General features: G+C 49.1%; 2 protein-coding genes across 2 annotated transcripts; both read right to left on the bottom strand.

Annotated features, from left to right (window-relative positions):
* Window positions 1-772: 772 nt before the first annotated feature.
* NAA60 (N-alpha-acetyltransferase 60, NatF catalytic subunit) lies at window positions 773-17448 on the bottom strand. Its single transcript, XM_066330409.1, is given in 13 exon segments — window positions 773-813; window positions 815-851; window positions 853-905; window positions 907-952; window positions 1663-1682; window positions 1684-1737; window positions 1740-1908; window positions 4061-4097; window positions 4100-4148; window positions 5276-5405; window positions 6544-6580; window positions 6583-6646; window positions 17239-17448. Coding segments are annotated over 13 exon segments (924 nt in total). The 3' UTR covers window positions 773-795.
* A 1701-nt stretch (window positions 17449-19149) lies between these two features.
* On the bottom strand, window positions 19150-26606 carry INTS15 (integrator complex subunit 15). Its single transcript, XM_066330138.1, is given in 8 exon segments — window positions 19150-19320; window positions 19323-19343; window positions 19346-19478; window positions 20010-20047; window positions 21669-22207; window positions 23863-24017; window positions 25278-25499; window positions 26343-26606. Coding segments are annotated over 8 exon segments (1338 nt in total). The 5' UTR covers window positions 26535-26606; the 3' UTR covers window positions 19150-19282.
* Window positions 26607-27624: the final 1018 nt, after the last annotated feature.

A 27624-nucleotide genomic window follows, 5' to 3' on the forward strand; every position in this document is an offset into this window, starting at 1 on the left:
GAGCTCTCCCAGTTCATGTAAATGGTTCCTCAGTGCAGATCCACGAACCTCCCTCAGCTGCTCTCGGCAGCTGTGGATGGAGCAGGGCAGCAGCTGAACCTCCTCGACATCGCGGGCCACGGGGAGGAGCAAACCGGAGGCGAGGGGAAGCGGCGGGGACAGTGCGACATGCACACGGAGAGGTGACGCCAGGGGCCCGCGGCTGCCGCCCAGGCCAGGCCCGCCCAGCCCACGCGCGGAGCCGGGGCTGCGGCCCCAGGGGGGAAATTCTACCAAAGGTCAGTCCCTGTGGACAGGGAGTCCCGTCCGGGGCTGGGTCACTGCCACGAGCTGTCATCGCTGGAACCAGCGCAGAGCCAGGTGTCAGGTGGAAGGAGAATCAATCCTACGGAAAGAAAAGAGGGGCAGGTGTTTTAGGGAAACACTTAGGGAAAGTGTGCTGGGAGTCAGTGTCCTGGAAATGTCAGACACTGGCAGCACACGGGGCCTCCAGGCACTGTAGGTGCTGCACACCTGCTCCAGCAGCTGGGAGAAGGAAAGGGACAGCACATTCCACCTGATGATGGGGGTTTGGGCTCCCAAAGGAGCCCAAGTAAACAAGGTCAGAATTTGATTTCCCTTCAAGTGAAAGCAGCAGGAGTTGAGCTGCTGGCTGGAGCTGGAGACAGCCATGTCCAACACCTTCCACAGCAGAGGGATGAGCTCACTCCAGGATCTTCACAGAACAGTGGCCGTGGCAGGGAAGGGGGAGCTGTCCCAGCACCCACCTGTGCTTCCTGTACACCCCCAGATCCGTCACATTGTCCGGCTGTAACTCGATGCTGCTCTTGGCAGAAATGCCAGACCAGGCAGGAGCTGCAGAGGAGGCTCTGGGCTTGTCTGTATATACTCTGGGGAATGGAGCACCGGGCTCAGGCTGGCTAGTGTGGAGCCAATGTGCTGTAGGTAGTCAGTGGCCACCAGTTAAGGACAGCAACACTATAACTTACAAAAGGACATAAATCACTCCTGGACCCCTGACACGGTGGAAGTCACTCAGGTCAGTCAGATCTGCTCCTTGCAATTATTCCTCACCTTTCTGTCAAAAGCAGGTCTGCTCTGCCCTGTAAGGATGGCAATTTGGGAATGGCAGCCCCAGCTTGTGTGGGAAATCCCTGCTCTAAGCAGCTGCCAGTTCCCTCTGCACTCCACAGAAGAGCCTGAGGATAGCAATCCATCCACCTGCCCAGGGAGGTAGGAACTGACCAGCTACACCCAGGAAAAGATCAAGTTTCTTTTCCATGATCCTTTGACCTGAAACAACTCCCGAGTCAGTGTGGGAGCAGTCTGCAAAGATCCAGCCTGGCCAGACTCACAGGGGTTCCCAGGCCACAGGAAGCAAGACCAAGGGTTTCTCTGCCCTCTTTGTGGGCCAAATCCTGCACCCTACAAGCCAAAGCCCACCCAGCACTTCGGCCTAACACCAGCACTCGCTCTCAGTGGCATCCAACTTGCTAACATCACAACCCTCCTAACATCACATAACTCTAACATCACCTTCCTTCTGGCTTCAGATTAAACCACATCTGAGCAGGTTTCAGTTCCCACTTCTACCCACACTTTGCTGCTGTTACACCCAAAACAGGGTTTGGCCTCTGCTCAGCAGCCTGCAGGGAAGGATATAAGATTGTCCAGGGTGGGTGCGCCGCCGTTGATGTACAGGACGTAGGTGAAGCCATCTTTGAGGACCCCTCGGATGTGGAATAGTAATAGGGGAGATAGTGGTGCTGTTTAAAGTCTCTGTTTTCATAGAAGTTTATTGCTGTGTTGTTGGTGGTGAGCACGTGCAGGTAGATGGCTTTGCAGTGGTCCTGGGCAGTGGTGGAGATGTGATCTTTCAGACTCTCAAGCAAGAGGGAACCTGTTGAAGGGAAAGCAGCAGGATCTCAGTGTGTGTGCAGCCCCAGGGACCCTCGGTGTGAGGGGGGTGTGGAGCCCAGCTGAGCCCTTCTGCACCAGGGACTGCTGCACACACCTGGAGACCCCAAATCCCACCCAGTTCTCACAGGACCTTCCACATGGTTGTCATACATGGTCTCACCTATGAGCACAGCTTCAAAACTCAGAGATTTTAAAGACACAAATCCCTGACTCAATAACCACAAGAATGAGGCAGAACTTTAACAATACTGCCCGTCTCCATTTGAGCAACTCCTGGCTTTGGGGAAGGTCACTGTCCTCATTTTTAATGGTATCAGTTCCACTCCACACATTTATTCATTTTAAAAGCCATTTGATATGGCAGAATGTCAAAACAGGACTACAAAAGCAGGTTATTGTATTGTGTCTGCTGAACTTGAATCAAAATCTAAGAACTGCTGGGATTTTAAGATGCCTTCTAAGGAGCAATGGAGACAATCTCATCCAATCTGGATTTGCTGCAGCCAGCAGGAAAAACCAGGAAGGGCACAGAGGATACTCCCAGCCCAAAGAGACAAGATCTGGGGGTTCGTCTACACCACCTCAACATGGCATGAAGGACCCAGCAGAACCTGCACGGCAACTTCTCCCAGCAGGTGTGGTAAAGAATCAGCCTAACTCACAGGGGGAGATGGCTGCTGCTGTTTCACAATCCCCAGGGCCTGTCAGACTCCCTGGAGGAGCCACAGGATTTCAGAGAAGTCGTCAACAGCACTGACTTCATGTTCTCTTGATACTTAGTGAGAATTTATATCAGCCAAGACCAAAAACCGCTGAGACATTGACAACAGAGCAGTTCAATTTTGTAATGAGATATTCCAGTCTTCTACTCACAGAAATCCAGCTGTCCTGTGGTTTAACAGCAGAGAACTAGAAACCAAACCCTTTTACAAAAAACAGAGGGAAATCAAGCTTTAGTGCTCAGCACAGCTGGAGCGAAGAGCCTCCTGCATGAAAGGCTACAGCTTCAAACACCACTAGAAAAACTCGAGAGAAAGGTCTCAGAAAAAACAGCAGCAGCTTTTTTTAGGTTGTGTTGCTACAGGTGCAGGCTCAAAGTTTTTGAGAGAGCACAGCAACACGCTTGCAGATGGAATGGATACAGGAAATACAGATTCTGAAGGAAAAAATTCCAGTAAGATGGAACTGGGGAAAAATATTAGGATTTGGAAATTAAGAGGAGACTGAAAACCATCATTTTACAGAAAGATCTTTTCACCACCCTCTGTGAACATAAGTTCTGTGCTATCACTTTCTTCTTTGTACAGAAAATTCTCTGCGGGTGGTGTTGTCAGTGGAAGGTTTGAACATCTGCTCTCACCAAGGACTCTGTGGTCATTTCTTTATGTATCCTCCAAGTTCATACTGTCCAAACATGCCTGGGGAGAAGGGAGACTTGGAGGTGCAGAGTTATACCCATATCCCACGGGAGACTCCAGGTGTGCACCCCTGGGTCACCAAACCTGGCCCATTCCCTCCTGCAGATCAAAGATCCACATCCTGCCTGAAATGGCACCTGAAGGGCAGCACTTGGTGACAGAATGACTGCTCTCACAGAGAGAAAGCCTTTCTGACTCCAGGGCTCCAGATGGCTGCAGGAATGCTGCATATGGCAGCAGACAGTGAGAGCTGACTTGCACATTGAGATCTGACCAGCGAAGCTACACGATTTTCCAGTTCCCTTTGTGGTTTTCTCACAGTTCGTTCTATCTGTTGAAGCTGCAAGATTAAAAAGCAGCTCTGTTTTCTGCCTCAGAGATTAGACTGCTGATACCCAGAAGAAATTTCAAACCCTGCTTCTGGTGAAGTTCTTACACTTTCAGACAGTCGCAGCAGCATAGTGTGAGTTTTTTGGTGTGCTCAGCTGGCCCCTGGGAACAAGATTGACAAAGGTCCTGTGATCTTTGGAAATATTTGCACATTGTGTTGTGCCCACACCAGTAAAAACCTCCCAGTGCACCTGCACTATCCCACCAGTCATGGGTAAGGCCTTTTCCATAGGGATACTGCAGGGAGATACTGCAGCTCCTTCAGTCCCCACCCACTGGCCACACCTGGCAACAATACCAACTGCTGCACTTAGCAGCATCTTACCTATTCCTGTTTTCTGAACTCCTTCACCACTCCAAGACTTAGATGTAAGCAACTTGAGTGTCCACAGGAAAATTGGAAGCTAGGATATCTCCATCCTGAGTAGAGATAGGACAGGTTATTTAATAGGGTACCTGGGGAGGCACAGGAGAAAGCAAGAACCCTGTACTGAAACACCTGAAAACAAGGCTAAAGCAGGAAACTTCTCTTCACTGAACAGTCTTAACTGAAGCTTTTGAACTGAAGTTAAAATATCCAAGCATGGGGCTATTCCTATTTTCACATCATCTTCCCAAAGGCAGAACCAAACCATGCTATTTCCTACCTATGTACATTATTCGTGAGTTTAGGGACAGAATATGGTTGCTTTCTTAACCAGAAGGATTAAAAGTGCCAGTTCTGGAGTCACCCAGCAGTGTTTAGACCAATCCAGAAGTCCTTGTGGCCTGCAAGCTACACCTGAAGATGTCTGCACTGCTGGGGAGGACAAGGAGCACATTCCCACAGGCCCAACTGCCCAGAGCAGTGCCTGGAATTCCTTGGCTTTCAGCTTGGCTGGAACAAGAAGCCTTTTGCAGAAGTTGCTGAAGACGCAGCCTCTGACTTTGATGAGCTTTGAGATTAAGCCAGACAGCTGAGGTGAAGAGACCCATGTGCTATTCTGTGCTCTCAGCCCCTGTGCATGTTTGGATTATTGTTTAACATCAACACTGAGGCCTTCCAGGAGCTAGGCACTCCCTGCACTGCCCCTGCTTTTTTTTAGTGCTCCTCTCACTGTCTTCACTGACCAACTCTTCTTTCTCCCTCTCCTGCACTGGACTGTCTCTCCTGCCTCCAAGCTCCCTGCAGAAAGGTTACCTCCCCTCAGGGCTCAGGACAGGGACTGTGTAAAGGGAGGAGTTTGTGCAGGAAGCCACCAGAGTGACTCACCCAGTACAGCCAAGGAAGCTCCTAAGAAAAAAAGAAGTTTGTGCTCCCACAGCTACACCAGCCACCGTCAGGGACTAGCCCTCAGCTCCCCATGGGGCCATGCCCCAGCAGGAAGAGCCTCTGTGGTCCCACACACCCAGCCCTGCTCCATTAGCTGGAAATCACCACGTGCTTCATTCCTTACATTAACTCAGAATCAAATTCTGAATAGGGGAGGAAAAAACCCCACCCCAAATAAGTCCCATTCCCCACAGCAGGGGGTGGATTTGGATTCTGTCCCAGGGCAGTCACACACCTCTTTGTGCACCTTCGTCCTGCTCTTGATCTCTGCCACTATCATCCCCACGATGGAGCCTCTGTACGTGGCTGCCAGGGAAAAGAACTTCTTGTTGGAAGTGATATCTCGGTACCATGAGTCAGGGTACCTGGGAGGAACCAGAAACAGGAATGTTTGTGGATGCAAAGTCCATGGGACAGGCATGAGATGCTCCTCCACTGGAAACAGCTGTTGAATCCCATTTGTGCCATGGGTTCTTTCATCATGTAATGGTCTCCTGCCTTGCTAAGAGAATCACATTTTCATTTTACAGTCTTTGCCCAGAGCTCTCACATCCATCTTTAGCAAGTTATTTTTAATGCAAGATCCATCTGCCTCATCTAAGGATCTCATTAATTTGATACACATGTAAAAAAAAAAGCTGCATATTGATAGGAAAAGAAAAAAAAATCACACCACCAGCCTCCAGCTCTCCTCCTCCTTCTGGAGCTACTAAAGGGAAACTAATATATGTTCATTTATTTCCAAGTGAGAGTTCAGCATGTCTTGCTTTTAAAAGAAATCTACAAACTCAAAATATTATGAATGCTTTTGCTGATCTGTTGTGTTTTATTCAATCTTAATTATAATCTGCTAGAATCCTCTATAAACCTTCTCTGTGAAGCTGGAGCTAAAATCCATGAAGTTTACAACTGTGCTTTCCCTGGATGTTTTAGGGCAGAAACCTGTGTCCTCCAGAAAAGCTCCTGTGCTTGTGCAGTCATGGGCATTTACCAAATGTGGGTCTGGGGGGTTGGCCTGGGCCAGGCTGAGATCAGCTTTACGCCAGAATACAGGAGGAACAGTGATCCAAGGGAAGTTCTGCTCATTCAGAGCAGCCCCTCAGGAACAGCTCTGGGCCAGTTCGGTTCGGCTCTGAGGATGCTGTCCCAGCACCACGCTCCAGGACACATCTTCCTTCCAAAAAGCACAGGGATGCTGTCCTTTTCCTTGGAGGTGTCCTCCTTTCCCCATCTCATTCAGTCTTTCTCAAGAAGCTGATGCATCCCTCTAACAACAAAGCCCATTCTCCTGCCAAAATCCTCACACAGGAAGTTTCTGATGACTCCAGTATGCTGCAGGACAGGCAGCAGAGGATCTTTAACAACACCACCACCACAGCGCACAGAAGATTCCCAACCTGCTGCTGTCCTGGCAAACACCCTGAAGCTGCACAGAGCTGGACCAGTGCAGGCTCACACCCCTTGTCCCGAGGTCCCCCCCGGCAGCCCACCCCAGTGACATACTCGATTGGGAACCAGTCTCCACAGAGCTGTTTGACGTGTCTATGTCATCGTGGCAGAGCAGGCGCAGGTTCACATCCGTCAGTGCAGTCGGGGGCACCTTCCTCTGTCTTCACGCCTGCAAGGGAAGGAAGCACGAGAGCAGGGATGGAACCAGGCTCTGATCCAACAGCACCACGAGGGCCTTGTCAGGGATAAGCTGCTTTCCCAGGAAAGTGAGTCCTGCAGGAGAGATGAACCAAAACAACATTCACCTAGAAGGGACTCAAAGCTGTGCTGGCCATGGTGCAAGCCCGCTCACAGCTCAGCCTGACCCATCCCTCCAGCCCCACATCCAGCACTCCCAATCCCTGGGAGCACAGGCTGGTGGCTCCCTGTGCAAGAAGCATGTGACCACCAGCCCTTCCAAAAAGACCATTAGAATGAGCCAACAGTGTGCCAAGTGTACCTTATGTTACATGGAGTTACTTCAAACGTCCCTGCGGGACCACATTTGTTAAAAACAAAACTGAACAAACAGCTTAAAAGGAGCATTGCTAGAGGAACATTTTAGAAAGTCCTCTTGCACACCCTGCCATCTCCAGTGATACATATGTACATATTTGCAGAGGATTCCACCTCTTGAAAGTGTTCATTTTGTTTAATCTGTGCTGGTGAAATGAAGTCTAGTTTCACTTCCCCTCATTCCTGTGTGCCACAAGCTCCTCCCAGCCCAGCACAGAGTGCTCAGATACAGAAATCTACAGGACACCTTTTCTCCACAGCCCTGCACGATCTGCCAAGCCAAACACAACACTTCTGCAATGTCTTCAGCTCTTTTAACAAGTACCAGGAGGGAAAGGAAGCAGTGATAGCTAAGTAGTTGTAAAAGCATTTGTACAGTGGTGGATGACTGGAGAACACATCTTGGCAGGACAAAGCCCCACCTGAGACAGACAGATTAGTGGAGAAGAGGAGTCATTTCCTTCATCTCTCTCAATCTGACCCTCCCAGGCAAAAGAATCCGACCAGGATGCAAATTAAAAAAACCCAAAGCACCACCCTGAACAAAAACAAATTATTAAAAAATTTTACTTCTTTTCCCCAATTTTGAATCTGAAGTCTTGGTTTCAAAGCACCAAGTTATACAGGAAAAGCTGCACAGAGCATGTTTGTCTATGCCCTCCTGTGAAAAGGGATGCTCAAGCTCTCCAGTGCTCTTGATGGGCTCAGAGCTCAAAGAGAAACAGATTTAAACACACTCCTCACATGGACTGCATATGCCATTTGAGCAGCTTCAACACAAAAACTGTAACTGGCAAAATGATGATTGGCAATTTGAAGTTGCCCAAACTTACAATTTAGCAATTAATTATAAATTGTTAAGTTACTAAACTTACTTGGACAAGCTCTCAAGCACATGGTGGGATTCCCCAGGTGTCCTGTGCAGGGCCAGGAGCTGGACTCAGTGATCCTGATGGGTCCCTTCCCTTCAGCATAGTCTGTGATTCTACTCTGCCAGTTACAGTCCTCTGTGCTGAAATGGATCACAGTGTTCCTCTCCAAAGAATTCCTTAAAAAGTATCACAGCTAGTTTCCTGCCTGTTCCAGGACTGTGGCTGCATGTTTACTGAGCAGTCCACAGCACTCACAGTCGTCCCGGTGCCAGTTTCAAAACAACTTACGCACCTAAGCCTGCACTCCTTGCTGCCTTTAAAACTTCTTTTACACTCTCAAAACTGGCTCAAGCCTCAAGGCCAGACTTGGAATCTGTCCCCTGTCACAGCAGTGCACACACGATCCTCACCCCCAGCCTCTGGTGACCTTTTAAGAAGCCTCAGTCTTCACCCCATGGGACCCTGAAGAAAAAAGGACAAACATTTGTTTGATCCATGCACTGGTGATGCTTGGGGACCCCAGTCTCATCCCCCACCCTGCTGAACCCTTTGCTGGAGCCATTTCAGAGCTGTGACACACCACAGGATCATTTTTCTTGCAAAGTTTCAATGCTCCTGTTAAGGGAATACCCCTTTTCAGCATTAATAAATCAGCGAGAAATGAAACCACCACACCAGAGCCATGGTTTTGCTAATGAGTAGAAAAGAGAGAGGAGAGGCAGAGCCAGCACAGGACACATTCCTGTGAGGATTAGTCCATGTGTATTTAACACCATATTCTCACAGAGCTGGGCAAGCATTAACGCATTATCCTGTAGCTGAAGCCAGCCTCAAAAAAGTAATCCATACTGTTCAGTGTGAACAGGATAATCCCCCTCCCCTCAAATTCAGACAGGCTGGTTGTGTTTGCTGGGACTCATTCCATCCATTATGTGATCCAATCCAGTAGCTCCAGCACATTTAAAGGACATTTTGCAACACCTTGTCCTGCCACAGGGTTTTGGAGAGCAGACCTGTGCCCCTTCCTCCCTGGCCAGGTGTCACTGCTGCTGGAGGTAAGTGGCCTGCTGTGACCAAGGGAGAAGAAATTCCAAACGAATCAATTCCCTCATATCCAGGTGACAGCCTCTGGGATACCTGGAAAAGACATCCAAGAGCAGGTCCTGGCCCTGGGCACAGCCTTGGCAATGCTGTTCTTACCAACAGCCAAAGTCCTGAACTCAAGTCTCAGCCACACAGTGACCTAAAAATCACTTTTAGAATTAACTTAAGAGGACAAAATACATTTTGAAAGCACAAAATAAAATAAAAACAGTATCAGTGTAAAAAATCCTGGATGCTAAAAAGGGGGTTTAAAGGCAGCAACACTGACAACACAAGTTCTGACCTCTGAACCAAATGGTGCTTACTGTGAAAGCAAATGCAGGCTCCAGGGACATGTGGTTAATTCAAGGTCACTTTGAAAAAAGCCAAAGTAGAGTTATCTTATTTCTTTTATATCTTTTTCTCAGGTGTCAGCCTTTGTTCACATGATGGCCGACAGTCTGGGGAGGTGACAGGGGCCAACACTGCCCACGGCCGTCCTCCTCCCACGGGGCACAGTGACCTCACCCTTCCTCTCAAAACAGGAAGCACTTGCTCAGGAGGATTAGAAAATGAGCCAACATTTCATATTTTCATTTCACATTTCATGCTTATGAAGGGATAGTGCAGATAAACATTTGAAAAAGCTCTGAGGACACCCTCTTAAAAAATACTGTAGTCAGGAGCAAGTAGAGCTAGAATTGAACATTTAATTCCCTTTCTAACCTAAAACCTGCAGATATTAATGCATAACAATTCATTGCAAAAATACAGGAAAGCATAAAGGTTTTAAGCATTTTTACTGTTTTCTGCCTTGCTCTGTTGAAGCAAATCTAGCCAAATGTTTTGGCCTCAAGTGTAAGGGGTAGGTCAGAGGAACTGGTGAAATTCTTATGACTGACAATATTTAGGCAGTAATGGAAGCTGGATGAAAAGAAATAGTAAATGCATGACTAAATAAGCCAACCTGACATATAAATCTAAATTAAAGTACATTGTGAGGCCTGAACTTACTATTAATAATGATGTCATAAACCTTTGGCATTACTAAGCTGTAGCTAGAATGAGCTAAAGAACAACATTTCACAGTTCTGTCTAAATGGCAGCAGAGCCTTTGGCTCCAGCATTGGCCCAGCCATGGCTGGGCCTCCATGAATTATCCCTGCTCACTCAGCCTGATGGAGCCAGTGCAGGCACTGACATTCCCACCACCAGCTCTCCCAGGTCCTACGAAAAGGAGCAGTTCTTATTTAGAGCCAGATGCAGGAACAGTTTTATTTACATGGATCAGTTTGCTTCACGGCTAAGACACTCAGCTCAAGCTTTTCTCAGAACAGGAGGGTTTTCATTCCCTCTTACAGCTCTTGTATTAAAAAAAAAAAGTATAATAAAATCTACATAAGATCACATTTTTAGAGAGACAGCACCATACAGAACCAGCACTCTTAATCCAGCAGGGTGTTCAAACGCAGGATGAAGCCTGATGCTTTGGCAGGCAGCTGCTTAAATGTGTTTGAAAAATCCCTTGAGCACTTCCATACCTACAAAAACCTGGCCAGTGGTTCTGCAAGTTGAGATTTCCCTTGTTTAGCACTGTTAGACATGTTTTTAACAATGTTTCTGCCGTTGTGCATCTTGCAAAATGAGTTGGATTCACCAGTGCCAGATGCTGGTTTCATTATTTTGACTTCAGCTTCCATGCAGATAACTCATGAAATCCCAATAAAAAAAATTATCATCTAGCACAAATATCACCGAATTTCCTAGCAGAATAAAAGCTATCTCAGTAATCTAAGACTAAGCCAAACAAACAGTAACTAGGAGTGTTACAACTCTAATTCCCAGTAAGGGACTATTGACTTTAAATTTAGTGTTCACACAAAAACCAACGCAAAGGAATGCTCTTCACTTGCAGAAAACAAAGCTGGATCGGAAGCTCAGCAATACCTTTTACTTTACTTAAAAGCTAATTGAAGATCAATTCATCCTACAGAAAGCAGCAGAGCTGCAGGGAAGAATAAGGGAAGCCCTGGCAAGCTGTGGGTGTTTATAACTGGATCCCACAATACAGGCACACCCAGCCAGCCAGGAGTCCCAACACCTCCAACATGTAAACAGTGCGGATCCTCAAGACTCGGATGAGGATTTTCACCTCATGAATTCAAAGCGTTCACTTTGAGCCCACTCCTGCTGGATTAGTAAGGATTATCTGCTGTCCTTCCACAGAAGGAAAGATTAAGTTCCTGCAGACGATTCCAAGGATACGTAGAAGGGGCTGTCCGCAGAGGAATGGCAGTGACACCAAACAACCCACTGGGCATGGGAGCTCCTGCCCAGCACTGCAGGCTCCTTTTCACTTTACAGACACTCCCTGGGAGGATCTGCACACAGGGACAGAGACTGGATTTCCGTGTACCCTCACAGCCAGAGGTGCTGCTCCAGTGTCCCAAACCAAATCCTTGTTTGCAACTCCAGGCACAATCTGAACAGTCCTCAGATCCCAGTAACACAAGACTTCCAGGAAGGAAAAATTAATAACATTGGCATCCTCTCTCCCTCGTAAGTAATAGGAATCCACAAATCCCAGAGAGATTTTAAAAGTTATCAAAATGCACGATTTAGCTGTGACTGAGTACCACAGTCCCCAAAACTGCCATGAAGTCTGCTATTATCTTCCAGAACAACGACAGGAATTTTCACAGCTATAGTCTCTCTACCTTGTGCCATCTGGCAGTGGGGATTTGATTTACATTAAACCACTCAGTCTGAACCAGTCTAATTCCACAAAGCAGTAAAGATTTCCCTGCTGCATTTCATTTTCAGCTTACTGTGTTTTTAGGTTACTGGTCTCGCAGGGAATGTTCCACACAGACATCTCTGTCACCAAGCTCCTTCCATTTAATACAATGAAAGTGCAACTGGAATTCAAAATATGAATTCATTACTAAGAATCAAAGAGGTGCTTCCAGGACTTAGGGCAACATTTTCCAGGCATCAGGAGTAAAATTTTTTAAGATATTTAAATACCTGGATTGACAGCTTCTCAGTACTACTTCAAGTATGGTCACAGAATAAGAAAATATAGGTTGGAAAGACCCTTTGGGGTTTAACCCAACTTAGATCAGGTTGCTTAGGTCCACATAAAATCAGTGAGGAGGAAATCTCTTCACCCAGCCTGGAATCAGACCAGTTCCTTTGGCTCTAAAGGCACAACTGGAAGCTGGGGCATCAAATGTGCTGCCTGCACAAACACCCCCACTCTGCCAGTCTGTATGCAAGCACACCTGACAGGGCATTTGCTACACTCTGTTTTCCATGTAATGCTCTTGCTCCTTCTAGGAATGCCTCAGGGGTTCAGTTGGGACAGCAGCACACAAAGCTGTGTACAGAAGGTGCTGCTCCCCTCATGCCCTTCTTGTTAGGCAAACTGACAGAGCCTGGAGCTCTGGTCACACACTGAACCCTGCGTCGTGACTGTCCCTCTTCCACCCCTGTACACCCATCCATCCTGCAGGAGTGCTGCCCAAAACTGCCAGCACTGAATTCTCTACGTTAGCAGAAGCTTGAATGATGAGACTCTAATGAGAAATCTAGGACAAAAATGACTGATTCCCTGCCTTGGTCTGAAAAAAACCACAATAACGTGGGGTGGAAGCAGGCTCCAATTACGTGCTTTACAACTGCCCAGAACCCTTCTGATACACATTTTCTTGCCTTTTCTACCAGAATCAAAAGCACTGAGCCTCAAAGCCCCTCATGGACCCCTCAGGGGTGTGCAATAACTCAAGACCTGGCACTCCTTAATATTAAAATTCCTTCAACAGCAGCTTTCTGTGCAGAAACTGTCCTCTCCCAAGCACCTGCCCTGGCACAGCTCCCCAGGCTGCCACATGAGGGACACATGAGGTTATCCATCCTGCCAAGTGGGATCCCATCTGCCCCAAAGCACAGCCCCCCAAAGCACTAATGGGATTTTCTTGGGACATCACTCTGGAGAAAGGAGTTTTTCAGTGCCTGGACTTGGTTGTCCATAAATCCATTCAGGGTAGTGTGTTTGAATAGCACCCCACAGTGGAGGAGGGCAAAACCCAGTGAGCTCCGAGAAAAAGAAAGTTTTCCTTGTGCTGTAAAGAAAGTGGAATTCATCTGAGCCCCAGGGAAGCTGGAGGGTAACCTTGGGTTAGATAAGACATCTGCACCTGTGAATTGGTCAGGTGCCCTGAGCCAATTATTAATAAAGATCACATCTTCCTGAGAGAGCCAGACCATGTGCAGGAACATACACACAGCTGAGTCCAAAAGTATAAAAACCGGACAATTAAAAAATTAAATTTTGAAGGAAGCAAAGCAGGTTTCAACCTGTGTGCTCCTTCCTGAGCACTCTGGCACTGAGCACACAGAGACCAGCAGCACCACACCTGTATTGTGGTCCAACCACACACTGCCATCACTGTGTAAAGCTGTCTCCTGTGATTTCAGCATATCATTCATGCTAATCAGACTCCCACCTAACACCAAATACACCAAACAGGGTCAAGTTGGATACTACATAGAATTGCACCATTCCTCGTGTGGAACAACCACAAGAGCTTTTGGCCAGAGCACGTTGAGCTCTGACAGCCGGGAGGCACGCACTGTCCACACACAGCCTGGGAAAACATCCTGGCAATCAGCCCTCCTCCTAAAGGCTCACCCCAGATGGCTCATACTATTTGTCCTCAATCTCAAATTCTGAAACACCGCTCTAAGAACACATTTGTGCCTTTCTCCAGCTCCACGCAATTTTCCACTCTGCCCACTCGAGGTGGGCACACCACAGCGCTGAAAGCCTCCAAGCCAAAAACCCCAGAATCACTGTCATTACACTTTGGCCTCCTGCCACGAAGGATCAGGATTTGAAACATCGTCAAAAAGATAGTGAGAAGGCAAAAGTGTAGTTCTACCAGTGTCGCAAGCATTGGTTACTTCTTAGACATAAAGAACACTTACTGTTAGTGAAAATCCTTTAAACTCGTAACCCCTGAGTCTTCCACACACTCGGAGCTGGACTTGTCACACTCCCAGCAGCAGAAACGTTAATGTTTTGCATGTGGGTCGCTTTTCTGGGCTGTTCTTTCACCTTACAGCTCTGGAAACATTTACTGAGCCGTGGATTCACAGGAGCCAGTCCCCAAATAAAATGTCTTTAAAGCACACTGCACAAGGCCTGGCTTCCTGCTGCCCCAGATACAGCAATTCCTCCGGGGAATGCAAACAAGAATCTCTAAGAGGGTTTCGCTGTTAAATCTTTTCTTGTTAAGACGAGGAAGGGAAAATCTGCTTTGTGACAGTGGCACTGTGGGGAGTTCAAACCCAAGGGTCAAAGAAGAGGCACATTGGCACAAGCTCCTCGCTGGAGGGGAGATTTAAATACACAGCAAGTTCCAACAGGCATCTCTTCCTCCAGAAAACAAAAAAAAAACCCCAAATGATCCATCACACCTGCAGGCCCGCTGCCCTTTCTGAATTAGAATAAACAGCCACACAGAAAATGTGTGTAGTGACTGAAAAAACAGCCAGAAATGCAGCCTACAAACCCCTGGAGAAGGGAATTTGAGGCTGCTTCCATTTCCTACACACTGTCCTCATTATGGAGCAGCATCAACAAAACCCAGCCCCTTCCACCTGCACCCTCACAGGAGACACCATCACAACTTCCCAGAGGTTACTGCAAACAAGGTGCTTTCAAATAAAATAGATTTTGAAAAAGCTTCAACAGAACATTCCTTCCTCAGTTGTCAGACAAGTGCCCCCAAATTTAACACCTCTCCAAGATCCCGACTTAAAAATTGAGCCGAAATGGCTCCTTTCCCTTTCCTTTCCCAGCAGTTTTCCAAGCAGAAAACTGATTCAACTCGAAAACTCCACTGTTGCTGTGTTAAACCAATAACATTTAAAATGGATTCTGGCATAGGTGTCTGCTCTGACAGCCACAGCAAAAAGTTGAGAAGTAGAAATAAAAACTTAATTAAAAGCTTATGTTGGAAAACTAAGCAGCTCCTGTTCCTACCTCTCTGCAGGGAGGAAAGTGGGTGGGGGGAGACATGAAGCTCAAAGTCTTCTGGCAACACTCTGCATCAAAGCCACCAGACACACTGTGACTGGTTACAAACCAGGAAGGTGGGAGTGATCCCACTCTGAGAATGATTTTGGGACAGCACTTGGCTTCCAAGTTTGTAGAGGAGGTGCTCAGCTAAGGCAATCTTTTTCTCTCTTCACTCTGAACAGCTGAAGCCCAACTGGCTCTTTACAAGCACCTGAACACATCACTGAGGGGAATCCTGGCCCATGATCCAGGGCTGCCTCCTGTGAGCAGCAGGAAGGCAGAGCCACAAGGATTCCTGAATCAGCTCTGCCAGGAAGTCCCCGAGTGTGCACCTGTAATTCCTCAGGTATTTACAGCAGCACCGGCACCCACTCAGCCTTTGCAACCACAGTTTCACCTGCTCACTCCCATAAATTACACTGTAGTGGCTGGGTGGGAGCCAGAGAGGTGGGAAATGGGCACGGAAATGAGAGAATGGCTTTTGGGTGGCAGGACCAGCTCCCATCGCTGACAGGCTCTGAGCCCAGAACTGATTCACTGACTCACAGACCACACTGCCCAACCCCTGTATTCACACACCCCCCCAAAAACCCCATCCCAATAAAGATCATCCTCACTGGGAAAGAAATAACACCAGACATGAGAGAAGCACCAGGCTTTGTAAATAAAAATAATGCACATGCTCTGTTAAAGGCTCCTTTGGCCAAAGACAAATTTTCTGAATTCCACTGGCAGTTCCCACAATGTTTCATCACATCCAACTCCAGTCTGGACACCAGCAGTCAGGATGATTGACACTGGTTAGGAAAAGAAGTGAAAATTAAGATGCCACAGGTTTTAGGAGGCATTCACAGGACAGCCACTTTCCAACTAGTCAGACAGGAGAGGTCAATTTGCCTTAAGCACATCAAACAACCTGCTGAGAGAAACAGCAGCAGCTTTAGAGAGCAAAGTGTTGTCTCAGCACCACTCCTGAATGCTTCTCCCTTTGCAGGCAGGTGTGGAAACATTAGTTAGAGCAGTTTACAAGATGGTAACAGAACTACTTTTAACCTGCTAGAGAAAACCTTATGCTTTAAATGCCTTAAAAGCCCCTGTCACTGCTTCTGAGGGGAGCAGGGCTGCTCAGGTTTATCTTATAAATGAGCTCAACACATTAATTATCACACACTGGCACAGACCCACAGTTGGGGGTTCTGGAGGGTTTGTTTGTTAGTTTTTTTCACCTCACTTGTGAGAACGCCTGGTAGAGTTTATTCCAACAGACAATTGGGTAATCTGAAAACACACCATGATCTAGTGCTCCCAAAATGCTCCCACAAGTGTCCTCCATAAAGACTTCTGAGGATACTAGCCTGGACTAATGAGAGGCTGGGCAGATTAAAATAATTTAATTACAAAAATTAATTAGACTAAAACAATCTAGGATTCATCCAGAGTGTAAAAAGAGTCCATTCAACAGGTTCATAATAAATAGATGGAGAAGAAAGAATAGACAGGGCCACAAAACTGGCTGATGATCCTTTGGGACAGGGCAACAGATTTCCAGGATGGTAAAATCTAAAGTTATTGGCAGTTGCAGAAAGCTCCCATAATGCCAAAAGCCAAGTAAACTGTAAAATCTGGTAGTTAGAAAGAAAAAAGAATGCAGCTTGAAGGAATGCAAACACTTCCAATTTGTGTTGACCACTGCAAGGGGGAAAATCATCCACAGTGAGCTCCCTGAGAACATTTGTGGCTCAGCAGCAAAGGAGGGCACAGGGAATTATCAGAACAGACAGAGGGGGAAAAGACCCATCTATAAAGAGTCTGGTCTGAGGTAGATATTTAATGCCTCTGTGTCTGAACGAAACGCCACAGGGGAAGGAAGCGTGGCGAAGGTTCAGGAGATCACCCAGAATGGGGGGAACTGCTGCAGCACAACAAACCCGGGATAAACCAACAGTTACAGAGCAGGCCGAGTTCAAACTCAACCTAGGTAACACAGTTAAACATTTAGACAGCTTGCAGTGGGATACGATAATAATCTGATGCCTCTAATCAAGAGTGGATTGTCCAAGACGCGTTTTAGCTCCTGGTCTGACACAGCAATGCCAGTGGCCTCAACACACCTCTCAAAAACACCCAGCTGCGAACGAACCAACCCAAGCAAACCCGAGGAACTCCGCTCTCCCCGCGGGGGAACAGCCGGATCCGGCCATCCGCCACATATCCCGGCCTTCCCGTGGGAAACTCGGCCGCGGAGGAGGAAACGAAGACGGTCACAGCCGACAACAGCGGCACCGATCTCTCCGGTTGTGGGGAAGGACACGAGCACAGCCCGAGGGCCCCGGACCCGCTGCGACCTAAGGCCGGGGTTGCCATGGCGACTGCGCCGGGCCCGTCCCGGACAAAATCGCCACGGCAACGCCAGCCCCCTTACCCACCACAGGGACCCCACCCCCCCTCCAAACTCCTCCCCGCTCACCTGGGAGGGGCGGCGGACGCGCCCTCAGCACATCCCGGGAGGCGGAACCGGACGGAAAAGCACCGGGCACGGACACCGGCGGCACTTCCTCAACCGGGGCACCGCGCAGTAACGCGCCTCCCCATTGGCTGGCGGCCGGGCACGTGACCACGAACACCGCGCATGCGCACAGAGGCACGCCGGTCCCCTGAGGCCACGTGGGCGGTGCCCAGCGGGGACCGCGATCCGTAATTAAGGGAGCGGTAATTAAAGGGGCGTCCTGGAGCGCAGGCGCTTGGGAAACAGGAGGTGAGGCTGGTCATGCCCCTAGGTCACCTGGTCGGAAGTTTCCGTCAGTCCTTCAAAGGACTAGGAGGCAGAACTGTCATGCAGTATTAGGAGTTGATGCCATTAATGGTTCTAATACTGAAATTAGAAGCTCTTAAGAGTTTTTCCTTGTTGTTGGAGCTCTAAAAAATGAGGTGAGGCAGGATATTTCTGTCGGAGAGTACCTTCAAGGATTGCCTAGTCCAGATGCCTGACCAAAAGTTAAAGATACTACTTTTATTATGGGTTCAACCAGAGGAACTGGAGGTTGGACTAGGTGATCCCCAGAGGTCCCTTCCAGCCTAACTACTCCATGATTATTATTAAAGTCCATTTCCACAGTTTCCTTGCCAGCTGTTCCATTCAGATTTTCCCACTTTCAGCTCATTTGCCCTTTTTTTCAGCCAGTGTGGGACCACAGGTGCCACATCTCACATGAGGACAGCAGCAGCAAGGTCTCTGTCACCATCTCTGACGTGGAAGAAGACCCTCTTTTTTCCTGCTTTTTCATCCTGCAGAGGGGGCTCAGAGAAGCATAGCAAGACAATAAAGGGGCTGGACACCCCCTCTGGTCTGTCCTTCCAGGATGATTCCATGCACTCCCATGCTGCACTCAGAGCTGGCCAGCACTACACTGCCAGCCCTTGGCCAGTTTTCCAGCCAGCATTAACAAAACACTCCAGATCTCACCCCAAATTTTCAAGAAGCACTGACTGAGTACAGGGCACCTCCCCATGGGTCACTGCAGCCACAGATGGGCTCTATCCCCATCCCAGCACAGGCCTGACAAGTTAGATCTTCTAATCACTGGAAAGAGAATAATCCAATTGTTTGAAATTGTTCTAATTCCTCTAATTGCTCAAAAAAAGAGCAGCAGTTTGTTTTATGCTTCTTAAATTGTTTCCTTTAATAGGAAGTGCTGCTTTACTCTACCTTGTGCTTCCGAAACAAACGTTTGCCTTCCAAAAATATACAGTGTACACATACTCTGTAGCTATAGATACAAACATTTACAAAGAAACAAGCAGGCTGGAGTGGAACAGCTGGGAAAAAAATCACACAAGGCCTTCCCTTCTGGCCCTCCCACAGCCAGAGCAGCCGGGCTCACCGCGCTGTAAACAGCTCCGGGCTGCTGCAAAACACGATTGAGGAATATCATACCATTGGAGCAAAACGATTTCCCACACAGCAGAGGTTTGGAATTGATGTTGCTTATTGCCATCCCCTCCTTTTGTCCCTGTGATCTGCTTTAGCATCTGCATCCCACGTCCAAACCCGCCGCAGCCCCCACGCGCTGCCCGAGGGCCAAGCCCCGGCACGGGCAGAGCTCCGCTTTGCTCCAGACAGGAAATGTGGTTCCCAGGCGTTTGGTTTTTGTCTGTGAAGCCTCCTCGGACTCATGGAAGCTGGGGACACTGTGCAAGGCTAGCGGATAGGCCGGTATGGGAATGTCATTCCTGGATGAAGGTCTGCACGGGGTGAGCCGCAGCGCGGGGTTCGCGGGCAGCGCCGGGTGCCCGGGTACCCCAGTGGAGGGGTGTGGGATGTGGGGGTAAAATCCTGGGGGCAGAGCCCCGGGGGTCGGCTGCTGCACTGGACCTGAAATCACCAGCTGGAGCAGCTGTGGGAAGAAATTCAGACAGAGGGAATTATTAGAAGAGATTTTGTCACGGCTCTAGAGGACAATTCACATTCAACTCAACCAGCGCAGCTGAGAGCCAAAGAGAACAGTGACACAATTTCTGTTCTTTTACAGCCTCAAGGGACATTTTTCCTCCCTCTTCTCCCCTTTAATTTTAAGCTCTGCTCTTTTGCAAAAAGGCCAAAGCAATTTGAGTTGGAGTCATGTAAAACCAGTGGGGATTAGAGATGGGACATTTAGGGGCAGATTCCTTGCTGCATTTCCATTTCCCTTTCCTGTGCCTTTGTTATAACACAGGCTGGGCAAGATCACCTACAGATGGAGCACTGAGCCCCTTGCTGTCAGGGATCCAGGGAAGAAGCAGCCAGCCCTGTGTAACCTTCATCCTTGTGCTAAAGTGCACGTGAATAAGGCCAAGTCCACAAATACAGATTTTAGAGGAAAATTTTGTCTCAGCAGCCCTCAAGTGTCCTTGGAACATTGAATCCAAATCTTCAAAAAGTCTCTTACTTTTATTGGTAGCCTGGAGCACACAGTCCTCAAGTCATCTGAAAGAGGACCAAGATTAACGTAAGGATAAGGCAGAATTAGAGTGGTTTTCCTCTCTGCTGTCCTTTCTAGAAGGTCAGATTACTGAACACCATGAATTTTAGTGAATAATTACAGATTACTGAATGATCAGTAATCTGTCACCATCATCATCACAAGAGATGCAAAATCCCTCTCTCAGATCCAAACCTTCATAGGAGAGGAAATGTTTCCCCATTTCACCAACTTTCCCCAGCAGCCCCATTATTGTATGTCTGACATTTAAGACAGACAAGCCTGAGGATGGATTGTGCAGTACCAATACATCAACAAGAAGTAACTGAGACATAGGAAGTACAAGGTGTGACCCTGCCCAGTACCTGTTTTGTATTGGTTTGGGGATTTTTAACCACTGCAACTATAAAGAATGGGTTTGGGTTCTTTTTGCTGGAACCTATCAACCAGAAACTGCACTATTTTTACCATCTCCAAACTTCTGCTAAAGCAAAATAGCTAGAACCAAGGAATTTAACAACATATCCCATTGAAAAAGTGTTTTCAGGAATAGCTTGAGAACAAACTCCTGCCTTTGTAGATAAACACAACCCCAAAACATTGAAATATCTGGTATTTCAGCAGCCCATTACACTGAATTACCTTCCACAGAAAGAGCAAGTGCTCAGAATGTTCCAGCTAAGAACAAACACAGCTGAAATCAGCCCTCAGATCAAACCCCTCTGATTTCTGCTTGTTCTTATAACACTCAGAGTTCCTTCATAAAAGATTAGGAAGAAGAACATTGAAATTTGACCAGCAGCACTGGTTCAGCCAGGACAAAAGCATCAGAACCCTGCTTAGGCAGAGGCCACTCTCTGCAGCTGTGGTCTGCACTAAATATCCCAGCAGTTGGAGAGCTTCAAGTCTATTGGTATAACCTAAAACTTCCCATTTTCAAGAGAATGTAACAAGAAAAGTCTGTGTGGCTGACCCTGCCCGGTGCTAGGTCACTTCCCTTTTATCTCTCTGCATGTCTTTTGGAAAGAACTGGCTTTGAAGACAGAAAAGCCAGACAAAAGCCACGTTAGCTGCCCTTTTTTTAGTGTGTTTAACTGAATATGGACACGCTGTAACGGGGTCTCATTACAGGTGAGCTGAAGTCCCAGAAGCTTCAGCTGAAGAAGTATTATTTGCTTTTCAAATTCTTTGTCTAGCACACCCACCCAGGGGTTTATGTGCTTCATGGTCTTTTCTCCAGCAGGCAAACTCAGAGAACTTAAACTGAAACAAAATCCAATAGTGCTTTTTAAATAGCTACAGGCAATTCTGAGGGAACAAAGTGTCCCCATGCCAGGCACCCAGAGAGAACCCCTGGTGCACAGTGCAGGGCTGTGGATCAGCCCCAGCTCTGCAAAGCAATGCCTGACTCACCCACAGCAGTGCTCTCTCCTTTCTTATTCTCCATCCAGCTATTTTTCCTGAACTATTTTGTGCACTGCCACCTTCTAAGAGGGGGAAACAACTAATTATGCTGTGAACACCTTGATCTTTACTCCCCTCACCCCAAAACTGCCTCTTACAACTTCTGCACTCTGGAAGAGAAAATTCCTTGCCAGGTCTCTGCCAACCCCACAGACAACTCACCTCTGGTGCACAGGAGAGCTCCTGATGCCATGGCCACCTGCAAAGCCTGAGCCAGCCTGTCCAGAGCAAGTTCAATCTCTTTGGATGCATTGAGAGGATTGAGTTCATCAGACAGTCTGTTAATGTCCTCCACCAGAGGAACCACGTGGTCAAAGGGCACCAGCCCCAGGCGCCCATAAAGGTTTTTCTCTGTTAAATGCCCCTGGAGCATCATAAGAACCTGCAAGACACTCAGATGCAGCTTGGAATAGAGCTGGTGGCAATCCCTGTCTTCTCCTGAGGTCGAGTCCTTGGCAATTTTGTTGGGAGCGTGTCCATTGGAGAGAGAGGCTTTCTTCTTCCTTTTGTAGGCCAAGGGAGCCTTGACACACCAGCGGATCAGCCCTGTCAGGGGGGTGAGCTCCAGAAACCCGATGGGCAGGTTGGCTGCAATGGGAGTGTTCAGGAAGGTGATGAGGATCAGCCGAGGGTCCTCAAAGATCCAGGAGACGATCAGCTCCAGCAGATCCGAGGGAGGGATGAGGTCATCTGGAGACAGGAAAGTTACCATGGGGTAAGCTGAGCCTTGCACTGAAGCACAGGACTGTAATCTAGGCTCTAATTAGTCTCTCACACACACCCATCCTATGCTGTCCCAATTACAATTTCAGAACCTCCCCAATTCTGCTGTTTTTCCCAAGACACCAAAGGTAGTTTGTTCCAGGGCAGACACAACTATGTTCCTGTCACCTTCACCTTCCCCACCTATTCCAAAGACACCACCATTCATTGATATTTATTCCCTCTCCCAGCAAAGCATCTTTTGTCATTTTCTTCTCTGCCACCCATCATCTGCTCATTTTTTCCCTAATTTCAGTCTCCATTTATCCCTTGCCACAGGAAGTACAATGGGCAGCAGAAATAGGAAAAACTTGTTGGGTGAAGAGAAGGAAGTGCCAATAATTTAACTCATTTCTTTTAATATTTACTTACCTAAACAACACGTCTTGTGGAAAAACACAATGCAACAACACAATCACACAACAGGTAAAGGATTATAAGATTATGTAAAGCTTCAGGTGAGAAGTGATGAAAGCCAGTCATGAACTTGAACATGACAAGAGAAACCCTGACACATCATCCTGTCACAGAGGGAATGCTGGATTAGAAGAGCAAGCTCCCTTTTCTTGTGTCATCAAAACATCTCAAATAACTAAGGAATTAAAAAGTTACTTCCTGTGACTCAAGTTATTTCCTTTCTGACATGTGTTCTCACGTGATGATGGGATATAAAATATGCCCTGAGCTCTACTAAATACTTCATAAAAACAACATAAAGGCTAAACCTGAACATCTCTTTCACTCTCGGTAATGCCAAGCTGTTTATTTGGAGAAGAATATGCAGAGCATTTCCTTTATCAATAGTAGCATTTGCTTTTCTTGATTATAAGTGGTGCTGGTATTTCATGTATGGTTGTTCTCTGGTCTACCATGAGCTTTCTGTGGCTGAGTAGAGCAAAATCAATCTTGTTTTAGACACCTACAAGTGTGGCAGGTCCACACACAGTTAAAGAGTGCACTGGAGTTTGTTGTTGTGTTTCTCACCATTGCTCCACAGAAATCCTGCTCCAGCTTGCCAACATTCAGAACCTGTTTCTCCCCTTTCTGGAAGGGATCAGACTGACAGGCAGCCCTGAGTCTCTCTCAGGCTGACTGAGCCCAGACAGATCAACTTTCACTCTCAGAGCTGCTCAGTCAACAAGGTCCCATGTCCTTTGCCCTCTGTGGAGGACAACGCCCTTTGTGTCACATGTTCCTGGCTGCTTCTCCAGCAAAGACTCTCTCTCAATTCCCAGAGAGGCTGTGGACTCCAAATCCCTGGAAGAGTCCAAGGCCAGGTTGGAGAGGGCTTGGAGCAACCTGGTCTAGTGGAAGGTGTCCCTGCTCAGGGCAGGGAGTGGAACAAGGTGAGCTTTAAGGTCCATTCCAACTCAAAACACTGGAATTCTAAGTCAGCCACAGAGAGGTTATTTTTATTCTCACCCCAGTGCCAGATGAGGCAACAGCCACACCCTGAGCTGCTTCTGGCAGTAATGACACGGTAACACCTCTTTAGGATTCCAGCATTAAACCTCTTGCAACAGTTAATTCACGGTGCATTACTCTGCACCTCTCACTTGAAAAGACAGAGCTGGAAAACACTTACCTGAAGAGGTCATAGAGAGCTGTGACTGATGTAATAAACTGGCAGCAGAAGCGAGGGCTGGCAGTGAAGATCTGCTTCAGGGTCTGGATGGAGCCTGGCACCAGGTTGCAGTAGTCATCGACCAGGGCTCGTGCCAGCCTCACACAGAACACAGCTGGGGTCCGCTGCAGGGACAGCACACAGGGGACACCAGGTCACACCTGCCACGGGCTGCTTCAAGGGCTGTGTCCCCTCCTTCCCCACATGGCACTGCAACTGCTCTCAGCACATCACACACCCACTCCCACAGAAATAAAATCACTGTATTGCAATATTAAAATAGATGGTGATATTTTGAGTTTACAGCACCTGTGGCTTAAAACTGAAACCTTTTAGACCAGTATTTGACTTAGAGGGTGGTGAGACCCTGACAGAAACTGCCCAGAGAAGCTGTGGCTTCTCCAACCTGTCCTGGAAGTGTCCAAGGCCACACTAGACAGGGCTTGGAGCAACCTGGGATAGTGGAAGGTGTCCCTGCCCATGGCAGGGAGTGGAATGGGATGAGCTTTAAGGTCCCTTCCATCACAAACCATCCTGTGATTCCATGATTCTAACACAGGCCTGTAGCTCAACTGGTTCAGTCCCAGAGCAACTATTTCAGTTGCCATGCCTGATATTTTTAATGTGGAAAATATTCTGTGGAATCCTCACGTCACTTAAAAGCTGCCATCTGAAATAAAAATACACCTTCTCCTGCTGTCCAGGTAACATTCCATCCTGCTCTCCCAAAGGCTCACCATGTGGGATAAAGGGACCCCAAGGGAACAGGGCTGGTTGCCTCCTCCCAGCACAGCCTTCTGCTCTTGCCCCTGTGCCAGTTGTGACTTCTGCACCTCCCACAAGGACAGAAGGAACAAAGGTGCACTTCCCAAACCCCACAGCGAGGGACCTCGGTGGGAAAGGAGCATACAGAGGAGATCCCCAACCTAGTGCATTCATAGAAGACAGACACAAGTATTTTGTGCCTAAATTTCAAGACAGGGATTTTCTTCTTCCACACAAAAACCTGCACATCAGGAAGGACTTCCCAAACTCCAGAGTCAGCTTCTCAGGCAACATGACTATAAGTGCCAAGATTTGCTCCCTGCGTGGGTCAAACCCTCAACTGAGCCTTTTTAATATGCAGAGTTTAGGGGGGATTATTGAAATTTTCACTGACAGTAAAAAACACCCAGTTTTTCTTCCAGTGCAGCACATGAATGGATTGGCAAAGCTCTCCCTGATGCCAGAGCACAGGAATGGACATGAGCACAGACATGGGGGCAGCTGAAACTGCCAGGGAGGAGCAGCTGACTGTGACCAGCTGTGCCCCAGTTCACAGTGCCCGCCCTGGAGCAGCCCCTGACCCCTTCCCCAAGCCATCCCTGCCTGCACAGGAGCTGTACCTGCAGCCAGAAGGCAGCACACTCCAGCACAGGAACCCTGCAGACAGCCACTGCCATGGAAACCAGCTTCCCCAGCAAAGCCATCCTGCTGTCATCTGCTTTGTTCCCCTGAGGGCTGAAGAGAGATGAAAAGATGACCTGCCGGACTGAATCCTTGGTCTGCTCTTGGAAATAATTGCACATGATCTCAAGCAGCTGAAGTTCCTGAAGTGGGGTCAGTCTCTGCAAGAAAACAAAAGCAAAGCTGTAAAATGCACAGAGCTTCTTGAAGGGCCACGAACTAAATGAAAAGACAGGAATAGTAAAGGCTCGGAGCTTCTCTTTGGGCTGAGGAACTCAATCTTCATGCACAGCACACACATCCAGGCTTCTTGAACCACCCCTGCACTTATCTGGTGACACTGAAAGGCTCCAGGTTTCATTTGAACACCTGGATACCCAAGGCTAGTCCTTGCAGCACCAGCAAGTGCTGCCCACCAACTGAGAGATGAGACTGACACTGCTGGGGGGGAAATATTTCCTCCCTCTGCAAATAACAGTACTGTGGACACTGCTGAGGGGCAGAGCTGGACTCAGCAGCACTGAGGGCTGCAGGGCCACGTACCCCAATAGTCACCAGCAGCTGTGGTTTCTGATTGCTCCTCTCTGAGGCCCCCAAAAACCCAGGTAGGGGCCAGCTGCAGCACTCGGGGGCTGTGGGCAGTCCCCAGCGCCTCGAGCTCCACATCTCCCCGGGGCCCTGAATCCTGGCCAATCCATCAGGGATTGCCACCAACCCCCTCCTTGCCAAAAAAACTGTCACCAGCACCCCAGGGACCCCGTGCTGTTGCCCTGGGGCCTCAGTCTCCAGCAGTAAAGCCTCAGAGACCCAACCCTGCCCATCTGAGCCCTCAGCCTCCAGCAGCAGCCCGCGCCGGAGAGAGCCTGTGCTGTTTCGAGGCCTCAGGCTCCAGCAGGGATCCTGCCCTGAGCATCTGTGGCCTGCCCTCCATGCCCACTCGCCGAGGCTGTGTCCCCCACGCCTCCCGGGCCCGTCCCGCTCCGCCCGGGGTGTCTCTGCCGCACCTTGGGCGGCGCGCCGCGCTCCTTGGGGACCTGGAAGAGGAACTCCTCGAGCAGATCGGTGGGGCCCTTGTCCACGAGCGGCAGCGGCGCGTTCTGCAACTGGCTGCTGAAGTAGATGTCCAGGTGGTACAGCACCTCCTTGGCGGCGCTCAGCGCGTCCCGCCGCAGCAGCGAGTGCCGGATGTCGCTCATGGCCCCGGCCCGGTCCCGGTCCCGGCCCCGCTCGGCGCGGCCTCCGCTCCGCGGCGCGGACGGGCGGGCGCTACGGCGGCTCGACCGGGCCAAAAATGATAACGCGCTGCCGCAGCCGGTAGCGCCCCCTGGCGGGCCCGTCCTCGGGGGGTCAGGGGGCTCGGCCGGGATGGGCAGAGGGGCTTGGACTGGGGCACCTGGACATGGCGGGGAGCTTGTCCTGAGGGACTGAGACAGCGGGGCTCAGCCTCGGGAGGAGCCTGGCCCTGAGGGGGGCTTGGTCCTGGAGGGATCTTGGCCCCTGGCCCTGGGGTTGAGTCAAGGGGTCTTAGCATGGAGGGGTCTGTACTGGGGGGATATCGGCCCTGGGGGCTGGTCCTTGGGCTGACTCAGGGACTCTTGACTTGTGAGAGAACTCTTGACTGTGACAGAACAGCTCCCTGGGGCTTTGCCTTTGGGGGAATATTGGCCCTGAGGGTGGTCCAGCCCTGGGGTCTTGACAGGAAAGGAGTCTGGTCCTTGTGGGATTTTGGCTCAGAAGTGGGGTTAAGCCCTGGGACTCTCTCTTGAGGGGTGAGACAGGCTCTGGAGGGACCTTGGCTCCAGAGGGTCTTGATCCTTGGTCTGGGTTCCTGACCTGAAGAGGGATTGACCATGGAGGGTCTCGGCTGGGGAAATTCACCCCTGGGTCCAACCTGGGAAGCCTTTTGGGGAGGTCTAGGCCCAGCCCTGATCCCAGTGTGGGGAGCACCCCTTCTCTGGAGGGTGCTTGGCTCCAGCGGAGGGGCTGCCAGGGCCCCCCAGCCCCCTAAGGATCACTGCACACTGCAGGGGCTCTCCTGGGAAACACGGCAGCTGCCTTTGGAGCACCCGGACATCGGCCAAGGCCGCTGGGACAGGGCTGTGTGAGCTGTGGGAGTGGCTGGTGTGTAGGGCTGCCACCCCCAAGCACTGCACGGCCCTCCCAGGAACGGGACCGAGCCAGGTGACCTCCTGAGGAGGGTCTGGGGTGGGCACCATGGCAGGGATTTGCCATTTTTTTGAGGCTTTTGGCTTCACATCCAAAGACCCACACTGGGATGGGCTCCTG

The sequence above is a fragment of the Sylvia atricapilla genome, chromosome 15 (genome assembly GCF_009819655.1).
Source record: "Sylvia atricapilla isolate bSylAtr1 chromosome 15, bSylAtr1.pri, whole genome shotgun sequence".
Classification (NCBI taxonomy): Eukaryota; Metazoa; Chordata; class Aves; order Passeriformes; family Sylviidae; genus Sylvia; species Sylvia atricapilla.